Source organism: Leptonychotes weddellii, chromosome 2 (assembly GCF_054177405.1).
Source record: "Leptonychotes weddellii isolate Sample4059 chromosome 2, ASM5417740v2, whole genome shotgun sequence".
Classification (NCBI taxonomy): domain Eukaryota; kingdom Metazoa; phylum Chordata; class Mammalia; order Carnivora; family Phocidae; genus Leptonychotes; species Leptonychotes weddellii.
The window spans coordinates 147,963,215-147,982,448 of record NC_138370.1 but is presented as its reverse complement, the minus strand read 5'-3'; the positions used below and the strand labels follow the sequence as shown (position 1 = coordinate 147,982,448).

Sequence of the window (19,234 nt, the reverse complement as noted above, 5' to 3'; positions counted from 1 at the left end):
GTGCTTTAAAGGGGAGTCATGCAAGCATTTATGGAAATCATTCCCATTACATCCCATGTGGTATTAATATCAAATAGATGTTTGGAAACATAAATCTGTTTAGAATTGTTAATGGGGTCATTATTAATTACCCTCCTTTATAGTTACCAAAGCTCAAGCAGTCGTTTATTGCACATGCTCAGTTTATCCAGAAGAAAACGAAGCTGTTGTTAAGAAAGCCCTGGAATTTCAAGACCTTGGTATTAAAGTACAGCCTTACAGGTAAGGAAGGAATCATTTCGAACCCAATTGAATATTTCTGAGAGTGAGTGCTTGTAATTTTCTAAGTTATATAAAGACATTCCGTGTCCTTTTTGTTATACTGTAACATGACCAAATAACCTAACTTCTTACAACTATAATGTAGATTCTGTGGAGGCTTTACAAATGGCTTGGCATTAGCATTTTCTTGTACTACTAAAAATTCTTCTGTTGTTGTTAGTAGGGCTAAAGGCATTTTGGCTTTGAGTTGTTTGGTTTTTGGATAAATTCGGTCTAAATCTTATATCCTGAGTTTTATATACATTTATGCCTCAGTACAAGAAAAATAAGTATATAAAATAACCTTAGGAAGGAGAGAGAAAATTATTTAATTGGATGTTTATTATCTGAAAACACTTTCTTAGCCCCTTGTAGCCTTTGTCCCTCACAAGGACCGAGGTAAAAATAGCCTAAATAATTCAAGTAGCTTCTGGGTAAAATGCTGCAGTAAAATAGGGGTAGAGGGCAGAGCAAGAATATTCCATCTGAACTGTGGACATCAAAATAAGGAGTAGATCTAAAAATTCATGGCGCCAATTAGTTCTTTGAGACTGTACAGTAGGTATTTTTAAACATCTCTTCTATTTTTTACTTATTTTTCATGTTCTGAACTTTCCCTATAATTCTTATAGAAGGTTCTTGATATGCATATGGTTTGCTCCCTCCTTTTAACTTGATATTTTTTCCTTTGCTGTTCACAAGTGGATATGTTAATTACACTTGTATTTCCCTTCTTCCCACTTGACTTTACTTCCTTATTTAGTAGCTCCTGTTGGCAGCTAATGGCCAACCTGTTCTGAGAACTTCTCAACACAGCATTAGCTATATTACCATCTAGTGGCAAAGAGAATTATTGCGGCTATATAACCAAATTGATCAATGTGAATGATTTGATTTGTCTGTCAGGGATGTTTTCTAAGATTATAATATGGCAAAAATGGAGAAACATCTACATTTTAGTTCATTAGATTTTATTTCAGGTAAGCCACCGTGAATGATTAATCCTTAATATGGTATAAAAGACACAAGTAATATTAAAAGACATAAAGACAGAATAATGTGGGATTTGGGCTAAAATTGCAGGGTATATATATTCAAGAGGTTTAACTACTTGCTAAGGATGCTGTTGAAAGAACTTATGAATTGCTTAGGGAAGTACAATGTATGGCTTCTAAGAATCATTTCTTAACTCCCAAAGTAGTAGAATTTACATTTGAAAGCAATATTATATGCCATCCAATCTAATCACCTATCTGTTGTTTAAATTTCCTTCTAATATTCCAAAAATAGCTCATTTTTAGACTTTAGCCATCATGATACTTATCTTAGGTTTATGCTACTTTTTCTTCCTTGTTCTCTGAGGTAAAAACTTCAAACATTACAGAAATACCAACTTTAAAAATAATGAATTTTCCCAAATTTCATCCCCTTAGATTTAACCATTAACAGTTGGATGTGTAGTCTTTCAGGTTTTCAGGAACCAAAGGTTGTACACATTTTAAGTTGTAACTGGTCTTGTCAAATTACTCACCAAAATATACACTCTTATTTTAACTTATTTCCCCACAGCTTCACCAATGCTGGGTTTTATCAGACTTTTAAATCTTTACCAGTCTGAGGGATGAGAGGATGAGATCTAGTTGTAGACTAAATTTCCATTTCTCCGTGAATGAGGTTGGGCACTTTTGCAGTTATTGACTGGGCAGTGTAATGTTGGAGATTCCAGAGCAGTAGTCTTCAAACGTTTTTGTTCAAATACTCCCTACCGTTTTTTAAAAAGTATTTATTTATTTATTTGAGAGAGCGCGAGTCAGGGGCAGAGGCAGAGATAAAGGGAGAGGGCGAAGCAGACTCCCCACTGAGCAGGGAGCCCGATGTGGGACTCGATCCCAGGACTCTGAGACCATGACCTGAGCCAAAGGCAGATGCTTAATGGACTGAGCCACCCAGGCGCCCCATTCCCTACCATTTTTTTAAATAACTGTCATCTTTTTCTATATTTTAAAGTTGACATCTAATATTCTTCATCATAAGTTTAAATAGTTGCAGAATATTTCTGGAATATTATATTACACATGATTTAAATATATTTCTGTTAAATCTTTGAATCTGCACATTTATCTTATTTAATTTATGGAAAAATGTTGCATTTGTTACCTGTTTTTCAAAACTAGTTCTCATTGTTAAAACCAGATTGACCTTGTCAGGAGAAGTCTGACTTTATTCTTTAATTCAAATAAACATGTTAATATGCCCCTGTGATTTACTTCAAATTATAATTCAAAGATAGAAATAAGGAACGAGAGGGAAGGAGAGGGAGAGCAGGAAGGGAGTGACAAAGCTGGGGGGAAAAGGAAGGAAGAAGTTAGTTCAAGAACAGAGCTTTGTTAAGATTTGGCACCCTCTTAAAGATTTCTTACCTAAACTCTGTTTTGCCATGGGAGAGGAGAGCCACAGTCTTGAGTTGTCCTTTTGTTTAGCATCCTAGAGACTTTAACATCCCAGGACAGTGCACTAAGATGAGGTAGGTGCCTATTTTTGTTGTGGGAGAAAGGTATTGTGAAAGGAGAGGAATGAGAAGTGGCTGTAACATGGGTTCCCATATATCGACCTCAGTGTATCTTTGTGGGGATTGAATATATTAATACATGAACATCACCTGACACATACATGTTCTATAAATGTTCATTGTTATGATTATTGCTATTAACTTGTAAGTTGTCTGCTTGTGTTCTTTACCACTTTTTCAACTTCATTATTCATCTTTTTCTTCTTTTTATGTCTTATTATATATTAGGGATATTAGCTGTTTTCATATGAATTACAAATTTTTTTAGATTGTTTATGTTTTAAATATTTAAACAATTTTAATTCCAGTATAGTAAACATACAGTATTATATTAGTTTCAGGTGTACAATAGAGTGATTCAACAATTCTATCCATTACTCAGTGATAAGTGTACTCTTAATCCCCTAAGTGTACTCTTAATCCCCTTCACCTATTTCCCCCATCCCCCCACCCATCTCCCCTCTAGTAACCACCAGTTTGTTCTCTATAGTTAAGAGTCTGTTTCTTGGCTTGTCTCTCTCTCTCTCTTTCTTTTTCTCTTTGCTCGTTTGTTTTGTTTCTTAAATTCCACATATGAGTGAATTCATATGGTATTTGTCTTTCTCTGACTGACTTCACTTAGCATTATACTCTAGCTCTATCGATGTCGTTGCAAATGGCAAGATTTCATTCTTTTTTTATGGCTGAATAATATTCCTGTGTGTGTGTGTGTGTGTGTGTGCGTGCGTGCCACAGCTTCTTTATTCCTCAAACAATGGACACTTGGATTTTTTCCATATCTTGGCTATTGTAAATAGTGCTACTATAAAAAGAGGGGTGCATGTATCCCTTAGAATTAGTGTTTTTGTATTCTTTGGGTAAATACCCAGTAGTGTAATTGCTGGATCCTAGGAAAGTTCTATTTTTAACTTTTTGAGGAACCTCCATACTGTTCTTCAGAGTGACTGCACCAGTTTGCATTTCCAACAGTGCATGAGGATTCCTTTTTCTCCACATTCTCGCCAACACTTGCTTGTTTCTTGAGTTGTTGAGTTTTAGCCATTTTGACCACTGTGAGGTGATATCTTTTTGTAGTTTTGATTTGCATCTCCCTGTTGATAAGTGATGGTGAGCATCTTTTCATGTGTCTGTTGGCCATCTGGATGCTTTCTTTGGAGAAATGTCTGTTCATGTCTTCTGCCCATTTTTAAATTGGATTATTTGGATTTGGGGTATTGAGTTTTATCTTTATATAATCTTGGATACTAACCCTTTACTGAATATGTCATTTGCAGATATCTTCTCCCATTCCTCAGGTTGCCTTTTAGCTTTGTTGATTGTTTCCTTTGCCATGCAGAAGCTTTTTTTTTTTTTTTTTTTTTAAATGTAGTCCCAATAGTTTATTTTTGCTTTTGTTTCCCTTGACTTAGGGGATCTATCTAGAAAAAACTTGCTACATCTGATGTCAGAGAAATTAATGCCTATGCTATTTTCTAGGATTTTTATGGTTTCAGGCCTCACAGTTAGTTCTTTAATCCATTTTGAATTTATTTTTGTGTATGGTGTAAGAAAGTGGTCCGGTTTCATTCTTTTGCATGTTGCTATCCAGTTTTCCCAACACCATTTGTTGAAGAGACTTTCCCATTGGATATTCTTTCCTGCTTTGTCAAAGATAAATTGTCCATGTAATTGTGGGTTTACTTCTGGGTTTTCTATTCTGTTCTGTTGATCTCTGTGTCTATTTTTGTGCCAGTACCAGACTGTTTTGACCATCACAGCTTTGTACTATAACTTGAAGTCCAGAATTGTGATGCCTCCAGCTTTGTTTTTTTTTTTTTCTTTTTTTTACTTAAAGATTTTTTAAATTTATTTGACAGAGAGAGAAACAGCAAGAGAGGGAACACAGGCAGGGGGAGTGGGAGAGGGAGAAGCAGGGAACCCGACATGGGGCTCTATCCCAGGACCTGAGCCAAAGGCAGACACTTAATGACTGAGTCACCCAGGCGCCCCTGTTTGTTTTTTCAAGATTGCTGTGGCTGTTTGGGGTCTTTTGTGGTTCCTTACAAATTTTAGAATTGTTTGTTCTTGTTCTGTGAAAAATGCTATTGGTATTTTGATAGGGATTGCATTAAATGTGTAGATTGCTTTGGGTAGTATAGACATTTTAACAATATTTGTCTCCCAATCCATGAGCACAGTATATCTTTCCATTTCTTTGTGTCATCTTCAATTTCTTTTATCAGTGTTTTGTAGTTTTCAGAGTATAGGTCTTTTACCTCTTTGGTTGGGTTTATTCCTAGGCATCATTATTTTTGGTGCAATTGTAAATGGGATCAATTCCTTGATTTCTCTTTTTGCTGCTTCATTATTGGTGTATAGAAATGTAACAGATTTCTGTATATTAATTTTGTATCCTGCGACTTTACTGAATTCCTGTATCAGTTCTAGCCGTTTTTTGGTGGAGTCTTGAGGGTTTTCTATATATAGTAGTATGTCATCAGTGAATACTGAAAGTTTTACTTCTTCCTTGCTGATTTGGATGCCTTTTACGTTGTTGTTGTTGTCTGATTGCTGTGACTAGGACTTCCAGTACTATGTTAAATAAAAGTGGTGAGAGTGCACATCCTTGTCTTATTTCTGACCTTAGGAGAAAAGAAAGGTTCTCAGTTTTTCCCCACTGGGGATGATATTAGCTGTGGGTTTTTCATATATGGCCTTTATTATGTTGAAGTATGTTCCTTCTAAACCTACTTTGTTGAGGGTTTTTATCATGAACGGATGTTGTATTTGGCAAATGCTTTTTCTTTTCTTTTTTTTTTAAGTAGCCTCCACACCCAGTGTGCTGCCCAGGGTGAGGCTTGGACTTACAACCCTGAGATCAAGACCTGAACTGAGATCAAGAGTCATATGCTTAACCAACTGAACCACCCAGGCACCCCTCAAATGCTTTTTCTGCATCTATTGAAATAATCGTATGGTTCTTATCCTTTCTCATATTGATGTGATGTATCACGCTGACTGATTTGGGAATGCTGAACCACTCTTACAACCTAGGAATAAATCCCACTTGATCGTGGTGAGTGATTTTTAGAATATATTATTGGATTTGATTTGCTAGTATTTTGTTGAGAATTTTTGCATTTATGCTCCTTAGCAATACTAGCCTCTAGGTCTCTTTTTTTGTGACATCTTTTTATCTGGTTTTGGCATCAGGGTAACGCTGGCCTCACAGAATGAGTTTAGAAGTTTTCCTTCCTCTTGTATTTTTTGAAATAGTTTAAGAAGAATAGTTTAAGAAGAAGCTACCTGGTCCTGAACTTTTGTTTGTTGGGAGCTTTTTGATTACTGATTCAATTTCTTTGCTGGCAATTGGTCAGTTCAAATTTTCTATTTCTTCCTGTTTTTATTTTGGTAGGTTATATGTTTCTAGGAATTTATCCATTTCTTCCAGGTTGTCCAATTTGTTGGCATATAGTTTTTCATAATATTCTAAGTGTTTGTATTTTGGTGGTGTTAGTTACTATCTCTCCTCTCTCATTTGTGATTTTATTTATCTGGATCCTTTCTCTTTTTTTCTTGGTAAGTCTGGCTAGAGGTTTCCAGGTCCTGGTTTCATTGATCTGTTCTATTGTATTTTTAAGTTATAGAAACTTAAATAAATAAATGTTATAGAAACATTTATTTCTGCTCTAATCTTTATTATTTCCTTCCTTCTGTTAGTTTTAGGTTTTGTTTGTTATTCTTTTCCTAGCTCCTTTGGGTGTAAGGTTAGGTGGTTTATTTGAGATTTTTCTTGCTCCTGAGGTAGGCCTGTATTGCTATTAACGTCCCTCTTAGAACTGCTTTTGCTGTGTCCTGAAGGTTTCGAGCCATTTTGTTTTCATTTTCATGTACTTTTTAATTTTTTCTTTTATTTCTTAGATGAACCATCCATTGTTTAGTAGCATGTTATTTAACCTCCATGTATTCATGGTCTTTCCAGAGTTTTTCTTGTGGTTGACTTCTAAGAAGTTTCCTAGCATTGTGGTGAGAAAAGATGCATAGTATTGCTTCATTCTCTTTGAATTTGTTGAGGCCTGTTTTGTGGCCTAACATGTGATCTCCCTTCTGGAGAATGTTCCATGTGCACTTGAAAAGAATGTGTATCCTGTTGTTTTAGAGTGTACTGTTCTGAATATTTCTGTTAATCCACCTGGTCCAGTGTGTCATTCAAAGCCATTATTTCATTGTTGACTTTCTGTTTAGATGATCTATCCATTGATGTAAGTGGGGTGTTAAAGTCCCTACTATTATTGTGCTATTATGAACTAGTTCCTTTAAGTTTGTTATTAACTGTTTTATATATTTGGGTGCTCCCATGTTGGGTGCATAAACATTTACAATTGTTACCTCTTATTGGATTGTCCCCTTTATTATTAAATAGTGTCCTTCTTTGTTGTTACAGTCTTTGTTTTAAAGTCTATTTTGTCTGATCTAAGTATTGCTACTCTGGCTTTCTTTTGACACCCATTTGCATGATGAGTGTTTCTCCATCCCCTCACTCTCAGTCTGGAGGTGTGTTTAGATCTGAAATGAGTCTCTTGTAGGCAGCATACAGATGGGTCTTGTTTTTTTTTAATCCATTCTGTCACCCTGTGTCTTATGATTGGTGCATTTAGTACATTTACATTCAAAGTAATTATTGATAGATATGTATTTAATGCCATTGTATTACTTGTTTTGTGGTTGTGTCTGAAGATTTTCTCTGATCCTTTCTTGTTCTTTCTTTCATGGATTGCTGGCTTTCTTTAGTGATATATTTGGATTTCTTTCTCTTTATTCTTTGCCTGTTTATTAGTAGTTTTTGATTTGTGGTTACCATTAGGTTTGTATATAACATCTACATGTAGCAGTCTATATTAAGTTAATGGTTATCTAAGTTTGAGCTCATTCTTTACTCTTCTCTTCCCCATGTTTTAGATATATGATGTCATACTTTACATCCTTCTATTTTGTGAGTTCCTTGACTGATTTTTTACAAAAGTATTCATTTTTTGTTTTTTGGTTTTTTTTTTAAGATTTTTTATTTGATATGACAGAGAGAGAGAGCAAGCACAAGCAGGTGGAGTGGCAGGCAGAGGGAGAAGCAGGCAGAAGCAGGCTCCCCGCTGAGCAGAGAGCCCAATGTGGGACTTGATCCCAGGACCCTGGGATCATGACCTGAGCCAAAGGCAGACACTTAACTGACTGAGCCACCCAGGCATCCCCAGAAGTGTTCATTTTTGCTGCTCTTGTGTTTCCTACCTTCATACTGTCATTTTTGGTCTTTCCTTTCCACTCAAAAAGTCCCCTTTAATATTTCTTGCAGGGCTGGCTTAGTGGTCATGAACTCCTTTAATTTTTGTTTGTCTGGGAAATTCATTATCTCTCCTATTCCAAATGATAGCCTTGCTGGATAGAGTATTCTTGCCTGCAAGTTTTTCCCATTCAGCACTGAGTATATCACGCCACTTCTTTCTGGCTTGGAAAGTTTCTAATTAAAAATCCATCGATAGTCTTATGGGGTTTCCTTTGTACGTAACTGTCTTCTTTTCTCTTGTTGCTTTTAATAATTTTTCCTTATCACTATATTTTGCCATTTTAATTATAATATGTCTTGGTGGGGCACCTGGCTGGCTCTGTTGGTAAAGCATGAGACTCTTGATCTCAGGGTGTGAGCTTGAGCCCCATGTTGGGTGTGGAGCCTACTTAAAATTAAAAAACAATATGTCTTGGTGTGGATCTGCTTTTGTTGATTTTCTTGGGGGTTCTCTGTGCCTTCTGGATCTGGGTATCTGTTTCCTTCCCCAGATGAGTGAAGTTTTTAGCTATTACTTCTTCAATTTTCTGCCCCCTTTTCTCTCTCTTCCTTTTCTGGGACTCCTATAATAAGAACGCTATTACGTTTGATGGCGTTGCTGAGTTCCCTAAGTCTATTCTTGTTTTGCATAATTCTTTTTTTCTCTCTTTTGTTCAGTTTGATTACTTTCCATTACTCTGTCTTCTAGGTCATTAATTTGTTCCTGTGCTTCTTCCAGCCTGCTGTTCATTCCAGCAAGCGTGTTTCTCATTTCGTTTATTGAGCCCTTTATCTCTGCTATGCTATTTCTTACCTCTTTGTTAAAGGTCTCACTGATGTCTTCCCCTCTTTTCTCAAGTCTAGTATCTTTATGATCATTGTTTTATTTTTTTATTTTTTGGGTTCCATTTGTTTAGTGATCTGATTACTCCACAGAGGAGTTAAGATGGGAGGGAGCTTCAGCATCACCCACCTTCCCAGACGGCAAGAGCTCCAAAGCGTGTGCAAGACAGTACAGTCACTGCTTCCTGGGAAGGTGTGAACTGTGGGCTGTGAGCCCCCTGGCCTTGGCCTTGGGCCATCAAGGTAATGGAGCACCAGCCACTTTCCTAAGCCCGAGTGAGGCAAGGTGCACCTGCACAGATTGTGAAACAGGGTTCAGGATTTCTCCTCTCATAACTGAGAGCCCAGAGATCTGTACTGCCGTTGGTGCACTCCTCCAGTGGATCAAAGATCATCATCACTCTGGCTGCTTGGAAGGGTTTAACCAGAGTGAGTCATGTAGTGACTGATGCTGGAGCAGCTGGTGAGAGCTGCCTCCCTTTGAATTCTGTCTCCAAGCACAGCCTGGGGAAGATAAACACAAGCTTTAGTGAGGGCTAGAGCCTGTCTCAGAATCCGGTCCCATAGGGGTGAGTTGAGACCAGCAAGGAGGGAACAGTGGGCTGAGGAGAAGAGAAGGTGGGGATGCACCATCATTCAAAGACAATCTAGGCTTACAGCCCACCTCCCTGGGGCTCCCAAAGGAGCAAGAGGATGAGGTAAGCCCGCAGCTGGGCCCTCCAGGCCCATCCTGGCAGCAGGGTATGGGCCGTCGTTGCAGACCAGTGTTTTTCCCAAGAAGAACCCGTGGAGAGCCACGACTTCCTGATTCTTCAGCTAGCCCTCTCCCCGTCTGAATGTCGGGGACTCCAGTTTCACAGTGGGATGGTTGGAGTGTGGCCACAGGGCAGAGTCTAGCTGGAATGGGTATTCACTGCCTGCCTATGGCTCCTGAGAGGCAGAAGTTCCTTTGCCTTTCCAGCTGAACTTCAGCAAGTGGCTAAATATTCAGAAGCAGACTGCCCTGGCTTGGGGCCATCATTCAGGAACTCATGACCCAGCCCATGGCCACACATGCCACAGGGCCCTTTTAAGGCTTCAGGTGTATTGTGCTCCTGATGCTTGGCCACACGATCAGCATGCATGGTCTCAGTGAAAGCGGCCATGTGTTCACACTTTGAGCAGCTGAAGAAAAGCTCATAGTCATACTTGGTGCACACATAGACAAGTGGCTCAAAGTGGTTCTCGAAAACCTCGCCCCCGAAGAAGCTGTAGAATGACATGGCACCAGCAGGACCATAGTGCGACCACTGCCTCAGAGAGATCTGAGGCCAGTGGCTGATGAATGCCTGGCCTGCACTGGGGGCCCCAACTCTCCTCTCAAGCATGATCATATGCTTTAAATAGTATGTTACTTATATGTTTTACTTAGATCTCTAGCTGTGACCTTGTCCTGTTCTTTCATTTGGAACAAATTCCTCTGTCTTCTCATTTTGTGTAAGTCTCCGTGTTAGGAAAAGTCAGCTATGTCTCCTGTTCTTGAGGGTAATGCCTTTATGAAGAAGAGGTCCTTTAGTGCCCTGCAGTGTAGTGTCCCCTGTTCCCCAGGGCCTGACACTTCTCGGAGTGTCTCCAGTGTGTGCTGTGTGTGCTCTGCTATTGTGGCCTGGCCACTTTATCATTCAGGCCCGTCACCTGCAGAGGCTCTCTTTGTCTGTTGTGGGCAGTATTTGGTCTCTGGCCTGAATGTGGTGCATTTTAACTAGGTATGCTGTGGTCTGCTTGTGAAATGAGACATGTCTCTACTGTCACCAGAACCGAAGCCTCACCAAAACTCCCGGGTCAGGAGATATGATGTTGGCAGGGATCTGGGCCAGTCTTCTGGGAAAGCACACACTGAGCTTGAGGCAAGGGTGACTAGAAAGAGCAATTGTTCCAGAGGGTGAGGGGTCAGGGCTTGGTGTAAGCAAGTTAGGTGGGGAGTGTTAGCCCTGTGCTTATGCTGAGGGGCAGGAGAGGGAAATGATGCCAGCCAGTTCCTTTGTTCCTGGAGGGTTCTCTCCATTGAATGCTGCCTCTTTGGGACATGCTCCAAGATGAACAAATAACCTCCCGACTCCGTGTTCCAGGCACTCTTCAGATTGCTGTTTCCACACTGTATGTCTGTGGGCTGTTTGCCTGCCTTCTCTCCCGAAGCAGTCCCAGTGTCCTCTGAGCTCTCCCAGATCCAAGCATGCTGACCTTTAAAACTCCAGGCTTTGGGCGCCTGGGTGGCTCAGTTGGTTAAGCGACTGCCTTCAGCTCAGGTCATGATCCTGGAGTCCTGGGATCGAGTCCCGCATCGGGCTCCCTGCTCAGCAGGGAGTCTGCTTCTCCCTCTCCTGCTCCCCCCTCTTGTGCTCTTTCTCTCTCTCACTCTCTCTCTCAAATAAATAAATAAAATCTTTAAAAAAACAAAACAAAACAAAACAAAACTCCAGGCTTTAAGTTCTGTTGGTTAAAAGAACTCACAAAACTCACCTCTCACTTCCCAAGTCCATTGCTATGGAGGTTCGTCTTTTCTGTGTGTTCTCCTGTGTGCTAGTGTATCACTCACCCATCTCTGAGACCGTGGCTCCCTCCCCACTGCAGCTCCACTATCTATTTCTCCCCCAAGCTGAGTCTCTACACTTCCTACATTCTTCAGTGTGGCCTCTTCTCTACGTTGGGTTGTGGAGTTTGTTCTGCCAGTCTTCAGATCAATTTCTGGGGTATTTAGGATGATTTGATAGTTATTAAGTTGTATCTCTGGGACATGGTGAGCCTAGGATCCTCCTACTCTGCTGCCATCTTCCAAGAACTCCTGTAGACCTGGATTTAAAGGGCTCATGTGATTAGGTCGGGCCCACCCTGATAATATGCATAGCTTAAGGTTAACTAATTTGAGACCTTAATTACATCTGCAAAATTCCTTTTCCCAGGCGTCTCATTTTCCTGGGCTACACAACAAATTATCCCAAACCTGGTAACTTTAACAAGAGAAATTTATTCTTGCACAGTTTGGGAGACCAAAAGTCTGAATGTCAAGGTGTTGGCAGGTTGGTTGGCTTTTGGGGCCTCTGAGGAGAATGTTTTATGCCTCTCTCCCAGCTTCTGTGTTTCTTAGCAATCTTTGGTGTCCTTGGCTTGTAGCTGTGTCACTCTTTGTCTCCATCTTCACATGGCCCTCTTCCCCTTTGTGTCTATCTGCCCTACTTATAGGGATACCATATTGAATTTAGGGTCTACTCTACTCCAGTATTATCTCATCTTAACTAATGATATCTATAAAGACCCCATTTAACAAATAAGGTCACATTCTGGGTTTTGGGTGGGCATGAATTTTGGCGGAACATAATTCAACCCCTAACAGTCCACTGTGGCTCCCTAAAATTGAGGTCTGTCTCATGCATGAAATACATCCAACTCACCCCAATATCCTCAGGTCCTCACCCATTCCAGGATCAATTCTAAATCCAAAATCTCATCTAAATATCAATTCTACAGATTCCAAATGTGATCATCTAAGGTATGTGTGAGACTGGGTATTAATTTATTATTTGAAGAAATGGCCTGTAAGCTGGAGTTTAGAAATAACTTTGTTATGTGGAGACAGTTTCTATAAGGTAACTTGACCAATCTTAATTAGGATTATTATTACCATTTAAAAAGACAGCATATATAGCTAAGATATATCATATGTATTAAACACTTACTGAATATTTATTATGTACCAGACACTCTTTTAGGTGCTAGGAATATATTATAAATTAAAATTGACAAAACCCCAACCTTCATATTTACATTCTGGAACTAAATATGTTCCCAATTGGTAAGAAATCATTATTTTCAAAGAGTATTCTTTACCTTATGTAAATAAAATTTTTTTGATCATTTCTATTTGTGTAGAGCATATATATGAATAGGCCTCAGAAATTCAATTTGTTGATTATCAGGTTGCCTTTAGAACCTACACAGCTATTATATTTCAGCTTAGTTCAACATAAACATTTATTAAGAACCACCATTTGGGGGCGCCTGGGTGGCTCAGTCGTTAAGTGTCTGCCTTCGGCTCAGGTCATGATCCCAGGGTCCTGGGATCGAGCCCCGCATCGGGCTCCCTGCTCGGCGGGAAGCCTGCTTCTCCCTCTCCCACTCCCCCTGCTTGTGTTCCCTCTCTCGCTGTGTCTCTCTCTGTCAAATAAATAAAATCTTTAAAAAAAAAAAAAAAAGAACCACCATTGCGCCACTCTTTGACATGTCATTTGAGGTCATTTGAGGTCTGCCTGCATCCTAAGCGACCTCTACATCCACTTACTCACTTTATATCCCAGCCACTTGGAAACACTTGCTGTACCCTGAACACATTTTTAAATTATTATTATTTTTTCAATTTAATTTAAAAATTAATTTAAAATAAATTTAAATTAAATTAAAATAATTATCTTTTAAATTTTAGCTAGTTAACATACAGTGCAATACTGGTTTCTGGAGTAGAATTCAGCAATTCATCACTTACATACAACACTCAGTGCCCATCATAGCAAGTGCCCTCTTTAATACCCATGGGCTAGGTGGGTGCATCTAGCCCATCCCCCACCCACTTCCCTCCATCAACCCTCAGTTTGTTCTCTATTTTTAAGAGTCTCTTATGGAATGTTTCCCTCTTTTTTTCTTTTCCCCCTTCCCATATGTTCATCTATTTTCTTTCTTAAATTCCACATGAATGAGATCATATGGTATTTGTCTTTCTCTGACTTATTTCACTTAGCATAATACTCTCTAGCTCCAACCATGTCCTTGCAAATGGCAAGATTTCATTCTTTTTGATGGCTGAGTAATATTCCATTGTGTACATATACCACATTTTCTTTATCCATTCATCAGTCAATGGGGTTCTCTCCATAGTTTGGTTATTGTTGATAATGCTGCTATATAAATATCAGGGGGCATGTATCCCTTTGAATCTGTATTTTTGTATCCTTTGGGTAAATATCTAGTAGTGCAACTGCTGGATCATAAGGTATGAACACACCTTTTTATGACACACTTGTGCTTTTGTTCATGTTCTTCTTTCTGCCTAGAAATACTTTCTTTATGTTACTGGAAACTTACTCATTCTTCAAGACACAGCACCAATGGTTCTTCTTTGGTGGAGTCTTCATATCTGCCATCCCATGGCCAGAGTTAATTGAACCTTATTCCTACATGATTTTGTCTCTACTTGGCTCAGCATTCTTATTGGGTCTTCTTTATATTATTATAAAGTTTCTCCAACTAAATTGTAAACTATTCAAAAGAATTAATATTTATGTGCCTTGCACATAGTAGGCAAATAGTGAATGAATAAATATACATTTAAAATGGTTTCAAATCACTAAATTCTACACCTGAAACTAGTATTACACTGTTAACTAATTGGAATTTAAATAAAAACTTAAAAAAAAAGGTGTTAAATTTCAAAATATACAAAATTATTAACAAGAGTTCCTGACACCTTAATTTATATGGAAAAATGTTTATTCCTTTATTAGATATATTTTAATTGCAAAAGCATGGGAATATAAGAATTATTTATTATTTATGAATGAACCACTTACTACTGAATGAGAAATTAAATAGTAAATATAAAAACCAAGATGTTATTTTCCACATAATAGTGATTAGAGCTTTTTATGTTTCTGGCACAAAATCTTTGTTGTGCACTTTCTTGAGCACTGTGTAACACATTCACTAATACTCAAAAAGCGGTTGGGAAGAATAATGTAGTTAAAACGATAGGCCATTTTTATATTGTAATTGTGCAAAAAGTAATCAAAAGAAGGAAGTCATACTTTTTGTATTTTGACAACATGTGAAAGTGAAGGATTTTTTCTATTTTATCTTTGTGATTACTATACATATTTACCTGTTTTGATAATGGAAGTCTTTCTGTTTATTAGTGACTTGGAAAAGAATTTTTAATTTGTGGCAAGGTTGATATTCTTGGCATAGTTGCTTAAAGATGCAAACCTTGGGAAGCAAAATAAATTATGAGCTAATGTGAAATATTAGAGCTTTTAATTTACAATATTGTTCTACTTTGGCATTTTATTCTTATTTAGAATTTTTGTTTAAATGATTAGAAAACAGAAGAAAAATTGTTGAAATTTACTGTCTTTCTCGATTGGCAGACAAGCCATTCTAACCATTTCCTGTTTGCTCATTTCTATTGCAGGCTTAGTCCTCCTGTCCTTCCACTGTGCTCCTTAAAGGAAATACATCTGTCTACTGATAAATTTTTCAGAATGGAACCATCTGGAATTACCAATGGTTGTTTTCTTTCTGTTCTAACAAGGGAGGTAAGGGGGGAAAATTCCAATCCATGTCATACTTTGGAATTAAGAAAGAACAAACCTCATAAAGAGGAACCTAGGTACTTTGTGAACATTTTGTAATGGTGTGCTTATTTATGAATACCCACCATTTGCATCGACATGGATGGGACTGGAAGGGATTGTGCTAAGTGAAATAAGTCAAGCAGAGAAAGACAATTATCATATGGTTTCAGTCATATGCGGAACATAAGGAATAGTGCGGAGGACCACAGGGGAAGGGAGGGAATACTGAATGGGAAGAAATCAGATAGGGAGACAAACCATGAGAGACTCTGGACTCTGGAAACAAACTGAGGGTTACAGAAGGGAGGGGGGTGGAGGGATGGAGTAACCGGGTGATGGGTATTAAGGAGGGCACGTGTTGTGATGAGCACCGGATGTTATACACAACTAATGAATCGTTGAACACATCAAAAACTTTCAATGTACTATATTCTGGCTAACTGAACATAATAAAAAAAAAGGCTAAAAGACAGGAGAAAGAGTTACTACTGTGTGGCACAAAAATCCCTATTTTTTTTTAAGGGTACTTATTTTTTTTAGTAAGCTCTACATCCAACATAGAGCTCGAACCCACGACCCTCAGATCAAGAGTTGCTCACTCTTCTGACTGAGCCCCCCAGGCGCCCCCAAATCCCTATTTTTATCTTCCTATTCCTCCTGAGCATTCCTCCCTTGCCTGCTCTCCACCCCCACTTTCCAAGCACTTTGCCAACATGTAGTTCATCTAAGCTCACATGGAAGAAATAAGGCCTAGAATTTTTTTTTTTCTATCAGATTTACAAATGGGGAAGTTTAAGTACAAAAAGACAGTCATTTGCTGAGTTTTATGGGATATATTTGGGACTAAGGCCTAAAAACCATTTCTTTTATAGTAATAAAGGTACTCATTTGTTTTTCCTGAAGCTGAGAACATTTGTAATATGCACAGCAATAGTTAACTCTGACACTGAGTAACTGCTTCTTTTAATTGTAGCGGGACCCATCTGAGACAGTGTCTGTGAGAGACGTTCTGGCCCGGGCTGCCGCTAAGGGTCTACTGGATGGAATTGAGTTGGGTAAATCTTCAAAGCGGGAGAAGAAGAAGAAAAAATCAAAAATATCATTGCCGAAAGCTCCCACTAGTGACAAGAACAGCATCCAAACGAAAATCGCTGAGTTCCTGAATCGAGAAACGAATGCACATGCTAATCGGTCAGAGACATTGACAACAAAAACATCTCTGGCACAGGAAAATGCCACTTCAGCAGCTTCTTCCTCGCCGGTCAGAAAACCCGGCAAGCCCGCCGCCAATCCCTTAGTGCCTCCATTTATGAAGAACACAGCTCACCCCAGACCATGCGAACGGCCGACAAACTTCGTAAGACCTCGCCCAGAAGACAGAGTGATCGCACTGAAACCCATAGAGATTGTTTTGCCTCCAGTGATGTTGCCATCTTCAAGTCCCCACAGGATCAAATCTCAGATACCAACTCAACATTTTCACTATCATTGGCTTGGACCCAAGACCGGTTACTTTCCCTCACCATCAATAACCAGAAGAGGGGAAAAGCCTAAGGAGAACTTACCTTCCTCCCCACTCAGACGTCCTCGACCATGGCTTTGACTGTGTTGTGGTTTTTACAGACGTCGAGGGCAGTTGACTTTTTGTCAAAGTCTGATACCTCTCTGAAGGTTAGATTACCCTACACAAGATACTCACGCTTTTGGTCACTTAGTATCTTCTACATGCGATAGAACCTTCAAGGGAATTAAGACAAGTGAGAAACAATAATGTAGGCGATTCAACAAGGCCGAAGTCCTGCACTGCAACAGCTCAGTGCTGATCTGTTCTACAATGTCCAGCTGTAGACTCAGGATCAGCTGTTAGAACTTGCCTCCCTCTTGCTAACTTCCAGTCGGGACTCAGGACACTGTTTTAAGAGGAAGCTGCAACAATTTTTCCTGAAGGGAAACACTGTCTGCCTTGTAACAGACTTGAGGCGGGTTTATTAGAAAGTGCAGATAGGGAAAAGCTGCCGGCCTCTCACACCGTCTTGAGCTTGCTTTTCCGGATCTATTCACTTGTGGTTTGACATGTTCAATCACTATGGAGGTCGATTTTTTTCCTTAAAAAATCAAAATATTCTTTAAACGTGGGATGGCATGAGTTTTTGTGATGTGATTGAGATTGAGTCCGAGTAGGAAGAACAGAAGGTTCCGAAGTTCCCGGTGTGGGTAGTTCAGCTGCACGTTAGTACCAGAGCGAAAACAGTTTCTCATGGGAAAAGCTTCCAGGATCCTGAGCAGATGGAACATAGTCCACTATCCCTGCTGACCGTGCCAAATATGGTTGGAAAAAAGTGTACACAGATTGCCATCTAAATAGTACTAACTCTGAGGAAGAGGCAAACCTGCTGAATACAAGTGACACCGATTATTAAAGAAATCCATAAAAATGTCTGATTCTGTTCCAAGATCAGGTGAAATGGTAAAATCTACAAGTCATTCCGAATGGCACACGGTAATCAAACTTTGGGAAATCATTTCTGATGTACAATTAAAATATATTGTAGAGCACTATGTTAATTATATTAAAAGTCAATTCATCTTGGATGTATTATCAGTTGCCTACCAAGAATTGGTATGATTATCATTTCTGGGTCTATTGATTCTTTTTTCATCATGGAAACAGAAATTGTTTGACATTAAATCAAATGAGTTACAACTATGAAACCTATTGTTTAAAAAATGTTCATAGACACAAAGTTTGAATATAAAGTTCTATTTTCAGAATCCAGTTGTGTTGAACAGTGTTATGTAAATTCCTAAATGTTCAATTCAGGTGGCATGATTTCAGTAGAATATTATCCTCTTCAAGATGAATTTTTAGGTCGATTTTAGCTCTAATATTCTAGTCGTTATTTTCTCACTTGAAGTGAGGATAAACAAAATGGTGAATTTCATTTTAGTAGTAATAAATATTTTCGCTGAAAATTTACATTTATCAGAATGTGTCAGCGAAGGAAACAGGCCTTTTTATACGTGAACTTCTATTTTAAATCCCCAAAGAATTCTCAATTATGACTCTCAGAAAGTACAGAAATGTTTTAAGTGCCCAACTTAATTTACTGATTTCAAAAATCAAAAACGACAGACCTCTTTGTTTCATAAATTAGGTCTTTCCTCGTACTATTGTCTGGCTCTGGGCGCTCCAGGCCTCTAGAGGGCTAGCTGGTGCAGCTGAATTGAACTTGGTTGGGTAAAGAGCTGGTATTTTATCCCTGGAATCGCTAATTCCTCCTGCCCTCTTCCCCTGCCCCAGGCTGAAAAGTATTCCATTGTCCAAAAGTAGCAGGTCTGAGATATTTATTTTCTGTGATGTTATACAAACTCTCATTGTAGAGGAATAGTTCAGGATATTTTTCTGATAAGCTTGTGATTCATGTCGTATCACAACTTAAGCCCCTTATTTTCAGTATCTCATCGCACGTATCTTGTCACTCTTTTTCTCTTTAGAAATATATGGGGATTCTGAATGATTCATTAAGCCTCAAGTGTTCTTCTTTGACAGTCTTCTAAGGACGTGATCAATTATTTAAGTACTTTTGTAGACTAAAAAAGGAAAAAGACTTTGGATAAAAACGTGAGAATTCTAGTGAAGGAGAATATGGATTACACTCACATTTTCCGTTCTTGAACTTCTTAAAGTGCTGCAAAAATCTAAAATAATGAATTTACTGGTAGATTCTCCAATAGCAAATTTTATCTGAAATTACCATTATTATAATACTTGAAACCAAAATGAAATTTTGTTCCCTCAGAGTAACTGCCTTTGAATAGAGTTAGGAAGAAACGGGGGGGGGGGGGGGG

The 19,234-nt window shown here is 38.7% G+C and overlaps 2 protein-coding genes and 1 pseudogene across 3 annotated transcripts in view; 1 reads left to right on the top strand and 2 right to left on the bottom strand.

The window, feature by feature from the left end:
- The window catches only part of NSUN7 (NOP2/Sun RNA methyltransferase family member 7), a 56,956-nt gene extending 38,594 nt beyond the window's left edge, over positions 1 to 18,362 (top strand). For both annotated transcript variants that reach the window (XM_081813032.1, XM_081813031.1), the window contains 3 exons: positions 144 to 261; positions 15,223 to 15,346; positions 16,359 to 18,362. In XM_081813032.1, coding sequence (XP_081669158.1) covers positions 144 to 261; positions 15,223 to 15,346; positions 16,359 to 16,988 — 872 coding nt within the window. In that variant the 3' untranslated portion in view covers positions 16,989 to 18,362. The remainder of the gene's footprint in view (positions 1 to 143; positions 262 to 15,222; positions 15,347 to 16,358) is intronic.
- Positions 1 to 19,234, bottom strand: part of APBB2 (amyloid beta precursor protein binding family B member 2) — a 380,935-nt gene that overhangs the window by 7,823 nt on the left and 353,878 nt on the right. The window lies entirely within an intron of this gene.
- Positions 3,794 to 11,241, bottom strand: LOC145720282 (methionine-R-sulfoxide reductase B1 pseudogene; annotated as a pseudogene).